Below are 13,509 nucleotides of genomic sequence, written 5' to 3'. Positions count from 1 at the left end.
CCTACCCAAAGTAGTGTATAACTTCCATGTCAATCAGACAATTTCTCTCCCCTCCTTTTTTTCCAAATCCTTCTACACCAGCAGAAAGGTCTTTTCACTCATTAGACCTCAAGAGGGTTCTCATTCTATTTGGAGGGAACAAAATCCATTAGAAAGGCTGATCAATTGTTTTAACCTACGGCTCCATTAGAACAGGCATTCCAGCCTCCAAACGATCCATTTCAAGGTGGATAGTGTCCTGTATTAAATTGGCTTACCAAATAGCGAACACGCCTCTGTTAGCTTCCCCTAAAGCTCACTCTACTAGGGGAAAGGCTGCTACAACAGCTTTCTTACACGATGTACCGATGGCCGAGATTTGCAAGGCTGCAACTTGGAAATTGGTTCATACATTTACCAGGCATTACTGTCTGGATTCTGACTCCAGAGCGGATACCCAAGTAGGTCAAGCCTCCTTGAGAAATCTGTTCCAATGCTAGCTTAATTGGAGTCTTTGTAATGTTTTTTTTTTTAACAAGGTATCTTTATTTTACACTGGTAACTTACCTGCAGGATGAAGGGATGAGCTGCTATTCTATTCATGTGCTTATGGCTGTTGATGAGGATCCCCTGGAAGAGAAGGATAAGTTACTTACCTGTAATCCTAGTTCCCTTCCATGGGTATCCTCATCAAAGTCATAAGCAACCCACCCACCTCCCTGGGCAAGTGATCAAGATGCATGTAATCTCTTTGTGCCATGGTTTTCGGGTCTCTGCAAAGAACAACTGACCTAACTGTCACCACTGAGGCATGATGGGAAGCTAGGGGTCATGGCTGCCTTAAAGGCACGGGCCAGTTTATTCTGTGCGTTTCTGTGGGTTAGCATTTCAGCTTTCTACATTGATGTTTCTACAATGCAGTCGATGTGCTGGCAATGTTTTCTTCATTCCTATTTGCAGGATTATGATTTCTGCTGTGCATTAAAGCAATTTTCAATCAAATGTTTTTCTTTCTCCCTGCTTTATTGAAATATAGGCAAGGGAATTTCTCACAACATTGCTCAGTGTTTTTTACTATGTGGAAGGCTGTATTTGTGTGTTTGTTTTTTATTTATAGATATATATATATAGGTGCGTGAGCAAGCCTTATCGGCGAAACGCGTCGCACTTTTTCACCTGCTAAATAAACCTGCAAACGAATCCTGTGTGTCCTGGCCTGCTTCGTAAATCTTCGAGGTATTTGGAGGGGGATATATATATATATATCTAATCTCCTACTAGCGGTCGCCAGTAGGTAGTCATAGTTAGGACCTATTTTCCATAGGAAATCCGCAACATTCTATTTGGAATAACTTTGGCGCCGGTTGATGAATCTTCGCGAAATTTTCATTCCCCTTCAATCCTGAGAGTCCCTGGGGCCTAACTAGCCCAGCAGGTGCTTCCAGTAAGCGCCACTGCGCTGCGTTACAGAGAGGTGGTCTAGGCCGTGCCCCTTTTTACATCTCTCTGCTACGCAGCTCTGTGGCACTCACTGGATGTACCTAATGGGCTAGTTGGACCCTAGGGACCCTCAGAATTGAAGGGGAATTATTTCCCCAACTTAAAACGCGCCACAGGGTGTGTTTGCACAGTGGTGAAGGGAGGGGATGGTGTAGGCAAATGGCTCTATATATACTAGACTGAAGTAAAATCAGCCGAACTACGAATTCCGATTTACTCACCTGTTATCAGGAAAGACCTTAGTGCTGCATCTATGAGCCCAGTACTGATCCTGAAAAGTAATTCTAACCGTACTTACCAGTAACTTGAATTTCCTTCCATAAGATATCATTTCCTGCTATATAAAATATGTATAACCATAATAAAAATATATACAATAAAAAAATAGAATTTCAATATTTTTATTTTTTTCAATTTATATTAAAAAAATGTAATGTCATTTAAAAATAAAAATATCTAAAAATAAAGTTTTTAAAAATGTAGTAAATCAGTATAAAAAATTAAATATACCAATTAATACATTAAAAAATTGTCATTTACAAAACCATTGAAATTCACTGATAAAACTATAGGTTTCAGACATGTTATAATCCGGAATTAGGATTTAAAAATCCTTAGAAATTCACTGAAAAAACCATAGGTTTTAGAGGTGTTATAGTTAGCTGGACATTTCGCTCGTACAAAACCATTGAAATGCCTCCGTTATAGTTAGTTGCACTAACTATAACTCCCGCTCCCGCAATCCACTGCTGATGATGTCACATATTACATCATTCATGACGTGGTCAGTGACATTACTGATGACATCATCCACATGACAATCAGATACATCTCATCATACACTAGTATAACCTTCCAACACTCCTTATAAAATATGTAGTACCATATTTGAAACCATTGACCCACTCAGTGATTCCTACATCTACACACACATCTAAACACTTACCTATAGATTCACTCGTACATGCTAACAGATCAATAGAACACTATTAAATATACTTATACACCTACATCGACATTACACACCAGCACACATCCTATTCACTTATGCAGTCATCCCAAGTCACTTGTTCAAACAATTGATCATACTTACATTTACTAAGCTACACACTTATACAAACACCACTTTATTTATTCATATAGATAGTAACTCATACTTAGTGTGTTATAAAATCATTATTACAAGTATACCGTTTTCGATAGTCACTCATACAATCACTGAGTCTTATGTATACTTATTTATATACAACAACTGTCACATACACTGCCTTTTATATTTCTACTTTGTTGGACATGTATCATTGAGAAATATATTTACTCATCACGACACCCATAAAGAGATTCACTCACCCAAACAACTGTGTCCACATACAGTCTTAACCTCACACACCTACTAAATCAACTATTTACACATCTTTGGACAGTACCACACCTCCCAACGAACCACACACACATTCACTATCCCATAGAAATAATTATTTAACTAATTAATAACTAAAATAGACTTTCACATAGCTAGTAACCAACTTATGTAGTAGTTTACACAACAAGAGATAGTGATTCAGATATTCACGCAGTTTAATCACTATCCCATATATTTAGTGAGACTCTTTAAATTAGTCACTTAGACAGTCAATCACAGTGCTAGTAAATACTCCATCCAGACTCTTATACATTCACTCAGTCCTCAGTGCAGATTGGTATATATATAATACTTATTTAAATATCGAACCAAAACACATTCTCTGGATGATGTCATCAGTGATGTCATTTGAGATGTCATCAGTGATGTGATCAGTGATGTCACTGACCATGTCATGAATGATATAATATGTGACATCATCAGCAGTGGATTGCGGGCACGTGAGGTTCAAGGCATGTGGGCTGCTAAATTCATATCTTGTGCATAGATCGCCGCCTAGTGTTGGGTCCGGATGATTGCACATTGTTGTCCTGGAAGAGTCTTCGAAGTATCACGAGATAGGTGGCTCCTCCCCTGGACTACAGTGCGCATGGGCATCGACTCCATCCCCAGATTGTTTTTTTCCGCCATTGGGTTCGGATGTGGTTTCGACGTCTCCGTGTCGGAACCGATAAACTTTGTTCTTAAGGCCAAAAGGCCTTCGTTACCAGCGTCGGTATTGTTTGCGCACGGTCTCGAGCGTCGTCCGACTCTCGGAGCCGGAACTCAACGGAGTCAAGTCACTCTTCAGACATCGAGGCCCTCTCGTCGCAGCAAGACCCGACAACATTACCATGGAGCGGAGCCCATTTAAATACTGCCCCATCTGTGGATCCAAATATCCACACATCGATGGGCATCCGGTCTGTAACAAATGCCTGTTACCGGACCACAACGAAGACAACTGTATGGCCTGCTCTCAATTCAGGTCAAAGAAGACGCTCAAGCATCGGCGCGCGGCGCGCCTCGAGGCCCAGCGAGCGGCACCGGCACCCGACGACATATTCGACGACCCCGAGGTGGAAGGCAGTAGCCATCATCTCCAAATTTCGCCTCCGACGACGGAGGTCCAGTCCGATGCCGAGGAACATGTCGAAGGGCACGGCCAGGACACTGAATACGTCGAGGAGGTAGGGGACGACGAAGAAGTTTATGGGGCCGCGGAAGATAGCTCGGAGGAAGAGCTATGCCCCGAAGTCTATATGGTTCAGGCTCAGGTCACGGGATCGCCACTCGGCCTTACCCACGACCCCGCACCGCTATCCCCGGCCCCGCCTTCTCGCCCGGCCACGGACACTCAAGCTGAGCCGCCATTACCCGTATCGAAAGCGAAACCTTCGGTCTCTACGGCTCCTAAGATGGCCGACGTCCAGCCAAAATCGAAACCGAAACACACGGCTTCGACAAAAGAGAAAATGGCCGACGTCCAGGCCAAATCGAAAACGAAACTACCGGACGCGACAACACCAAAAACGGACGACGTCCGGCAGACGATTTCGAAACCGCCTCCTTCATCGGCTCCGTCCTCCTCCGGCACACAGAAGTCGAAGAAGGTTGTCGAGACGGCAGCGCCACACAAGGTGCACAAGGACTCGTCCTCCAGGAAGGCCGTCCATCAAGAGTCGGCCTCTGTTGCTCCGGCACGGTCGTCGAAGTCGGTGCACACGCCTTCAGACGCTCCTACGGCGCAGCCAACTAAACGCCCAGTCGAACAAAAGTCGACTACAAGCCACGAACCGAAGGCCGCAGGCACTACGCATCGGCACAAAGATGTCGACTCTGCAGCACCGGCGTCGGCGCCAAAGTCTACAAAGGACACGCGCCACAATGCGGCTGAAGATTCGTCGACGCACATACCGTCGACACCGAGGGACTCCGACGCCACCGGCCGTCGGCTACCACACCCTCCGCCTCCTTCACCGCGCAGGTCACCGACTCGCTGAAACGGATTCGGGAAAAAGCTTTGTCGACAACTGCTCCCACGCCGTCGGCTCCAAAGGAGGTGGACGCTCCTCAGAAGTCATCAGCCAAGCTGCTTTACACTCTTCCACCAAAGGTGCCACCAAAGGCGTTTGCACCTAGATCGGTGCCACAGACTTCGGCTCCTTCGGCGCTTCAAGCCTCAGATGACCAATCAGAGCATTATATCGATGCCCACACGGGGAAACTGACCATTTACAAAAGAAAGATCACTTCCCAACCACTGGAATCATATGTTATTCCACTGAAGAAAAAGAGGACAGCACTGGACAGTCCTGCCCTTATTGAGCCCATTCTACCACCACCACGACGGAGTCCATCACCTTCCCCAAACCAATCAGGGGGTGAGGATGATGAGGAAGACGACCAATACAATTTCCCAGTGGACAATGACCCTGATGTTCAGCAGGACACATATGACGACACTGGGGACCAAGGTGGACAGCACGTGGTACAAGATCCACAGGGTTTTGGGGCCCGTACATCTCCAACTGAGGATTCTGCAGCATTTAATGCTTTAATCGAACGGGCAGCAGCAAATCATGATGTAGACATGCATGCTGACCCGGTGGAGGAAGACTTTTTGTTTAACACTTTCTCAGTCTCAGAAAGAACTGTTAAAATACTTCCTATGCTCAAAGGTGTCCTTAGACATGCCCCAGAGATCTTTAAGGAACCTTCCAGGGCAAGAGTGGTGAACCCACGTATCGAAAAAAAATACAGGCCAGCACCTGGGGATCCTGCATATATTCGAGGACAGTTGCCTCTGGACCCGTTGGTGGTCGCCAATGCCCGCAAGAGGGCAAACTCCCAAACTACGGGTGACGCTCCTCCCCCTGACAAGGAGTCGAAAGTGCTTGAGGCATCCGGCAAGAGGGTGGCTGCGCAGGCTGCCAATGTATGGCGTATTGCGAACACACAGGCACTATTGGCGCGTTACGATAGGGCGCATTACGACACCCTAGAACAGCTCCTTCAACATCTACCTGATGAGTATAAAGAAGCAGCCGAAATGCTCATACAAGAGGGGAAGCTTATATCAAACGCTGCAATAAAGTGTGCGCTTGATGTGGCAGACACGGCGGCTAGGGGGATTAACACTAGCGTCATGCTAAGACGACAAGCTTGGCTTCGTATATCTGGATTTAAGCCTGACATCCAAACTACAATCCTCAACCAGCCCGCAAATCCTGACAGACTGTTTGGCCCAGATGTAGACACCACACTTGAAAAGATAAAAAAGGACAACGAGACTGCTAAGTCCATGGGGGCACTTCAGTCCCAACAATTCAGAGGAAACACTTTTCGTCGCTCAGGAGCGCGTGGTGTTACCGGAGGACACTTGGGTCAACAATCACAATTTACAAAGGGTGGTGCACCATCCTCCTACCCCAAGCAAGGTAGAGGGAGTTACAGAGGTAACAGTGCCAAGGGCAGAGGCAGAGGGAACAACAACTCCCGTTCCTCTGCCGCCAATAAACAGTGACTCTCTGTCACTGCCCCCCGACCATCCAACACCTGTCGGGGGGAGACTCCAGCAGTTCCTGCCAGTCTGGACATCCATCACCACAGACAGGTGGGTGAGAAAACTGATCTAATACGGTTATTGTTTGGAGTTAACATCCACTCCTCCCAACATTCCACCAAGACACCGTCCTATGTCGGCAGAGCACTTGCACTTATTGCAGCAGGAGGTCTTAGTAATGCTGCAAAAAGGCGCAATAGAGCTCGTACCAATGGAGGAGGAAGGCACAGGGGTCTATTCCCTGTACTTCCTCATCCCAAAAAAGGACGGATCCCTCAGACCTATTCTGGATCTACGCCCCCTCAACATGTATATACTGTGAGAACACTTTCACATGCTGACACTGCAACAAATTCTTCCCCTGCTAAACCAAGGGGACTTCCTGGCAACCTTGGACCTCAAGGATGCTTACTTCCACATCCCACTCCACCCATCCCACAGAAAGTACCTCAGGTTCACCATTCAAAACAAACACCATCAGTTCAAAGTCCTACCCTTCGGGGTGACTACTGCCCCCAGAGTGTTTACAAAGTGTCTGGCGACAGTAGCGGCGCACCTCAGACGGCAGAACATACATGTCTACCCCTACCTAGACGACTGGCTTGTTCAAGCGAAGTCGGACATACAAAGCGCCGCGGACATGTCCCACACTATTCACCTCCTTCACAGTCTGGGATTCTCGCTAAACTACCCAAAATCGCACCTTCAACCAGCCCACATACGGCAGTATCTAGGCGCGACAATGAACACCCTGACTGCTATGGCTCAGCCAAACCCAGCCAGGATCAACAGCATCCAGTCACTAATCCAACGGTTCAGACCGCAACACTCCCTACCAGCGAGAGTGTTCATGCAGTTGATAGGCATGATGGCCTCCTGCATTTTCATAGTCCCGCACGCGAGGTTGCACATGCGTCCTCTCTAAGAATGCTTGGCAAATCAGTGGACACAGGCTCGGGGACAACTGACAGACCTAGTGTTGGTGACCGGTCGGGCATACAACTCTCTGCATTGGTGGAATCCACACAACCTTTGCAAGGGACGACCGTTCCAAGAGCCGGTGCCACAGATTATCCTGACGACGGACGCCTCTCTCCAAGGATGGGGAGCTCATGTGCTCCACTACACTGTGCAGGGACTGTGGTCCGCTCAACAACAGAAGTTGCACATCAACTACCTGGAATTGATGGCAATCTTCATGGCGCTAAAGTCCTTCAAGGTACATTTGTGCAACAAAGTCGTGTTGATCCGGACGGACAACATGACAGCCATGTACTACATCCAGAAGCAAGGAGGTACTCACTCACCACAGCTGTCTCACCTGGCTCAGAGCATGTGGAAGTGGGCCATTCAGAGGAACATTTTCCTCATGGCAGAACACCTCCCCGGCAAGGACAATCAGATGGCGGATCTGCTCAGCAGGTACAGCCATCAAATGCACGAGTGGGAGATTCATCCATCAGTGCTCCACCCGTACTTCCAGCAGTGGGGTCATCCACAGATAGACCTGTGTGCCACAAGGGAAAACGCAAAATGCCGAAGCTTTGCCGCCAGGTTCCCTCATCCGCAATCGCAGGGGAATGCGATATGGATGAACTGGTCAGGCAAATTTGCGTACGCTTTTCCCCCAGCGCCTCTCATTCCGCTGGTGGCAAGAAAGCTAAAGCAACACTCGACTCTCATCCTAGTTGCTCCAACATGGGCACGCCAACCATGGTACACCACGTTTCTAGAACTTTCCGTGGTACCGCATCAAAGGCTGCATCTCACACCCAGCCTCTTGACGCAGAGCCATGGCGACATTCAGCATCCAGATCCGCAACAGCTCAATCTGGCGATCTGGCTCCTGAGGTCTTAGAATTTGGCTACCTCAACCTGCCTCCTGAATGCATGGACATCATCCGGGAGGCAAGGAAGCCCACGACCAGAGCTTGCTATGCTGCAAAATGGAAGCGGTTTGTCATTTACTGTACAGACAACAATATCAACCCGCTAGATGCATCCATTCCTAACATCATCTGCTATTTGTTACATCTTTACAAATGCAATCTGGCGTACGCTTCCATTCGGATACATTTATCCGCCATAGCGGCTTACCTCCAGAATAGGCAGCACCTCTCTGTTTTCAGGGTGCCTGCCATTAAAGCCTTCCTGGAGGGACTGAAACGAGTCATCCCTCCTAGAACTCCACCTGCTCCTGTGTGGAACCTCAATGTGGTCCTCACTAGGCTGATGGGCCCACCTTTCGAGCCACTGCACTCCTGCGAACTTCAGTTTCTAACGTGGAAAGTGGCTTTTCTCATTGCTATCACGTCGCTCAGGCGTGTTAGTGAGCTGCAAGCGCTCACAATCCAAGAGCCATTCATCCAAATACACTCTAACAGGGTAGTGCTCCGCACTATACCCAAATTCCTTCCAAAGGTGGTGTCACAGTTTCATATCAACCAAACTATTGACCTGCCTGCATTTTTCCAAAACCCGCAAACGGTAGCAGAAAGAATGCTTCATACATTAGACGTTCGGAGGGCGCTAATGTACTACATTGACAGAACACAACCCTTTAGGAAGACACAACAACTTTTTGTTGCCTTCTCAGCACAACACAAAGGCAACCCCATTTCCAAAGCAGGAATAGCCAGATGGATTGTTAAATGCATTCAGATCTGTTATCAAAAGGCTAAACGCACTTTAACAATACCCCCAAGGGCGCACTCCACACGCAAATTGGGGGCCTCCATGGCTTTCCTGGGGAACATTCCTTTAGAAGACATTTGTAGAGCAGCCACATGGTCTACACCACACACATTTACCAAACATTATTGCGTAGATGTGCATTCCAAACAGCAGGCAGCTGTAGGACAGGCTGTTCTCAAGACACTTTTTCAAGCTTCTGCAGCTGGCACGGGCAACCGCCCTTAATGGAGGGACTGCTGTGTATTCTATGCACAAGATATGAATTTAGCAGCCCACATGCCTCGAACTGAATATGCTACTTACCAGTATGCATCTGTTCTTGGCATGTAGGGCTGCTAACATTCATATCGCCCGCCCTCCTCCCCGGTGCCCGTAGCGGCTGCAGACACTCTCTTGCATTCATCATTAGCATGGACATCCTGTACACTGTTTCACTCCATCTCTGCCACAATGGCTAAAAACAATCTGGGGATGGAGTCGATGCCCATGCGCACTGTAGTCCAGGGGAGGAGCCACCTATCTCGTGATACTTCGAAGACTCTTCCAGGACAACAATGTGCAATCATCCGGACCCAACACTAGGCGGCGATCTATGCACAAGATATGAATGTTAGCAGCCCTACATGCCAAGAACAGATGCATACTGGTAAGTAGCATATTCATTATAGTTAGTACATTTACGTACGTTTTACGGGGTCCGGCGCATGGGCGGTAATATTCATGTGCTTATGACTTTGATAAGGATACCCCTGGAAGAGAACTAGGATTACGGGTAAGTAATTTATCCTTTTGTAGCATGTATTTCTGTAGATTCAGATGTGCCCACCCTCCTCCCCAGACACACATGGCCGTTGCACTTCCTTTACACTACTTTATTTACATGAACATCTCTTTACTGATTCTTACTCTCACTCCATTTACACCTGCCTGTGGGAAAACAATCCAACAATGGAGTTGATGTAGATGCGCATATCACTGAGAGCAGAAGACACTTTGTCTTGTAACTTGAAAGACTTCTTTGAAGAAAAACAATTGTCACACATTTAAACCAGCACTAGATTGCGCAAGTATGCTGAGCACATGAATCTACAGCACTACATGCCACGAGTAGATGCTTACGGGGTAAGTAACCTATTCCTTTTTTTAATCTCGTAATGCTTCGAAAGATATAAACTTATATTCTGTTAAACAGCTGACGTAAAAAGTAGCTACCATAGCATAGACCAGAGTGTAACCTTAAAGGTATCCGAATACATTTGTCAGTTCCACACATACACCCTCTTTCTGAGTCTGATTACAGTAGGGTTAAACAGGCTGTCATTGGCACCTGTTTGTAACTGACTTCATAGCGTGTTATGTAAGCGTGGCACCTCTGTATTTTAAGGTGTGGAGGAGTGGATAGCATTTACACCTATAGGGGACACACCTTTCAACTTAATGGCTTTCTTCTTTCCTCTTCATTTTATCCTCTTAGGCACCAACAGAAAGACAAATCCGATACAAAGAGAAGGTTTCAGAACTGCGAAAAAAGAGAAATACAGGGCTGACCAAAGAGCAAAAGGAAAAGTACATGGTATGAACAGCTTGATATTGGCTAGTGATTGTTTTGTTTTCTGTACCCTGAAAGTGTGTCAAGTGTGTTTATGCTGATTAAAAACCTCTTGCATAATTCAATCTTTAGGAAGGCTTCATTACTCCTTTGATAGATCAAGTTTATAAGTTGGAGACCAAAATTAATAATTACCTTAAGATGCCTGCTAATATCTGTTTATCTTGCAACTGTTGAGACTTAGTCATTCCTTGTAATATAGGCATATCTCCATTTGTCTTCATTTTTTTCTCTGCCAGATCATTCTGGCTAGTTCACGTCATACTGGGGTGCTTGTTCTTGTGTTCACATGTGAGGACCAGAATGAACACAGGTGTACACGTCTGATGTTCCCAGGCTGTTCAGACAACCCCCCCCCCCCCCCCCGTAGCTCTTAAAGGAGCACACGCATCTGAAGAAATTAATAAGGGTTAAGAACTAGAAATTAAATTTCTTCCCCATTGAAGAGCATGTATCCGTTTGAAATGCACTGGGGACTTCTTTTAATGTATCTGATAGGGACTGAACATTATTTCTGTTATTGTATACATATTGGCATGTGAACAGATTAGTCGTAGATAAAAAAAATAAAAATAAAAGCAATTTGCATAGAACGTTTGTTGGATAAATTGATTCTCACTTTATGATGCTTATATAGGTATCCCCTGTGGTGCCAAGTGATACGTTCCCAAAGTTGCGGAGCACCAGTGTGTCGCGGGGAGAGGATGACCCAGGAGTTCAAAGTGCTGCTTAAGGGATTGTTTATTAAACAAAATCAAGTTTTTAAGACCACAGAAAGAAAGGAAGTTAGCTTCGTTGGTCCTTTCTTGGATATGGTTCTCCGCGAGGACTTTACTTCAGGCGGTGCTCTGGTGAAGTCCGGGGAATCGGAAGAGTCGGCAATACTCCTAGGTGTTAGGCAAGGAGGGAAGGGGAAAAAAACCACAAAGAAAAGCGGCCTTTAGATTTCTGTTGTTTGGAAGTGCAGAATGGGCTGTGGGGGACAACCGGTCACTTTCAGGAGGTGCAGGTAGGCTGAGGACACCAACGCCGGGGACCGGCAAGGAACAATCTCAGCCCGAACCATCCCCGCTGCCTCCACCCGCACACAAGTCCTCCCTCTTCCCGGGTCCCAGGAGTCTAGCACGCACCTGCTGTAGCCACGTACTTCCGTGAACGTGGCTGGACGCTGAGCGGGGTTGGCCTTGTGGCTCTTGATCCGGGGGTCTTCCTATGGCGCGTTGTGGCTCCGACGATACACACTACGGCTCTGTCCCGGCAGCTCTGGTTCCGCATCCGCCGGCTCTCCTGCCTTTTGAAGACCACGACCTCATTGGATGTTGGTTCTTTGGGCTCCGTCAACAGTCGATGCCCCGCTCCAGGGGCTGGGTTGAAGCTCTGGTCTTTCTTCCAATTAAAGGGCCAGTAGCTCGGGGTCTCAGGCCACTCTAGTTCACTCCCAGAGATGGCGGCATCAGGGGGCTGGGGACACAAAAAAGGGGGTTCATGGGGAAGACAGTTGGTTTGGAGAAAGTCTGTCCGAGGAGTCTGAACTCTGATACAGTGGCAATTTGATGTGCACGTTGAGACCAATAATGTGTGTGTAAATATTGGGTAAGGTTGGAGACGCTAATGATGACCACCAACCAGAGTGGAGCTCACCCCAAAAAGATTTATAGTATCAATTTATCCCATAATTTTACCTTCAATTGATATTATTGTCCAAAATAAACTGGTAATGGCCAATGTGTGTTCCACCTAATAGACTGACATTGTGCACTAATGAGAGCATGAACAATAAAGCAATAGCACAGAGTTAAACCCAGCATCAGTGGAAATAGCATACCTAAACATTGATTACCGGAAATCTTTTTAAATTATGTGGAAGGTAAGATAGTGAATGAAGGTAGCACTTAGTGTTAATTCCTTTTATATTAATTGTGGCCTAGTTTTAAGCCTTTATAAATGTTTTACGTTTTCATTCGCTATTACTGCTTTTAACACTATGCTCTTAAACGTTTAAATTTGAACTGCTTTGGCGTGGCCAAGATGGCCGCGTGGTAGGACGCACTGCTCTCAACTCCTGCCCGACGCCTGCCCATATCAGCATAGCATGGCCCTAGCGGGGCCCGAAACAGCTTGAGGCGACCCTTAGACATTTCCCTGATCGCACCGTACCCGGGTCAGGCCTGAAACCCCGACAGGAGATTCGAATGCGAGTGACCCATCGAGGCAGCGGAGAGACTGACCTGGCCTCTCGCGACGGGGCGGCTCCAACAACAAGGTAGTCCAAGACCTCGACCACCGAGGCCAGCTACTCTTATCCCGGCGGCCCCACAGCCAACCACCTGACTTAACTGCCCTCCCGCGGGAGGCTGAACCCCTTGCTGCGGGCGAGAGCCGCCCTGCTATCTGGGCTGCAGAAGAGTGAGTAACCTCTCTGAAGATACCCCAGACGCCCTCCGGAGTTGACGGGAAGATCTGCGGGACTCGTTGCCAGGTCCGGGCTGCATACGACCTGGGGAACCCGTCGACGCACTAGACCACAAAGATCCCCGGCCTCGAGTTTGACGCGGGCCCGCTGATGAGATGTGGCCGCGTCCTCTGAGATGGGGCTCCCAGCAACAGTCCCGATGACTGGAACCTGGGGCCCGGACTGGAACTGTCCCCTTCCTAGCCACCACCGCCACAGGGGTCGGCTGCCCATGTGGTGCTGGCCTAACGGGCCCGAACTGACCAGCAATAGACCGACGGTGGGGGGGGGGAGGGGAGGGAGAGGAA

At 47.4% G+C, this 13,509-nt stretch overlaps 1 protein-coding gene across 11 annotated transcripts in view; it reads left to right on the top strand.

Moving 5' to 3' along the window:
- Positions 1-13,509, top strand: part of KAT7 (lysine acetyltransferase 7) — a 761,891-nt gene that overhangs the window by 236,506 nt on the left and 511,876 nt on the right. For all 11 annotated transcript variants that reach the window (XM_078645259.1, XM_078645254.1, XM_078645249.1 and 8 more), the window contains one exon: positions 10,615-10,713. In XM_078645259.1, the coding sequence (XP_078501385.1) occupies positions 10,615-10,713 (99 nt within the window). The remainder of the gene's footprint in view (positions 1-10,614; positions 10,714-13,509) is intronic.

Source organism: Lissotriton helveticus, chromosome 5_1 (genome assembly GCF_964261635.1).
Source record: "Lissotriton helveticus chromosome 5_1, aLisHel1.1, whole genome shotgun sequence".
Lineage (NCBI taxonomy): Eukaryota > Metazoa > Chordata > Amphibia > Caudata > Salamandridae > Lissotriton > Lissotriton helveticus.
This window is presented reverse-complemented; position numbering and strand designations above follow the sequence as displayed.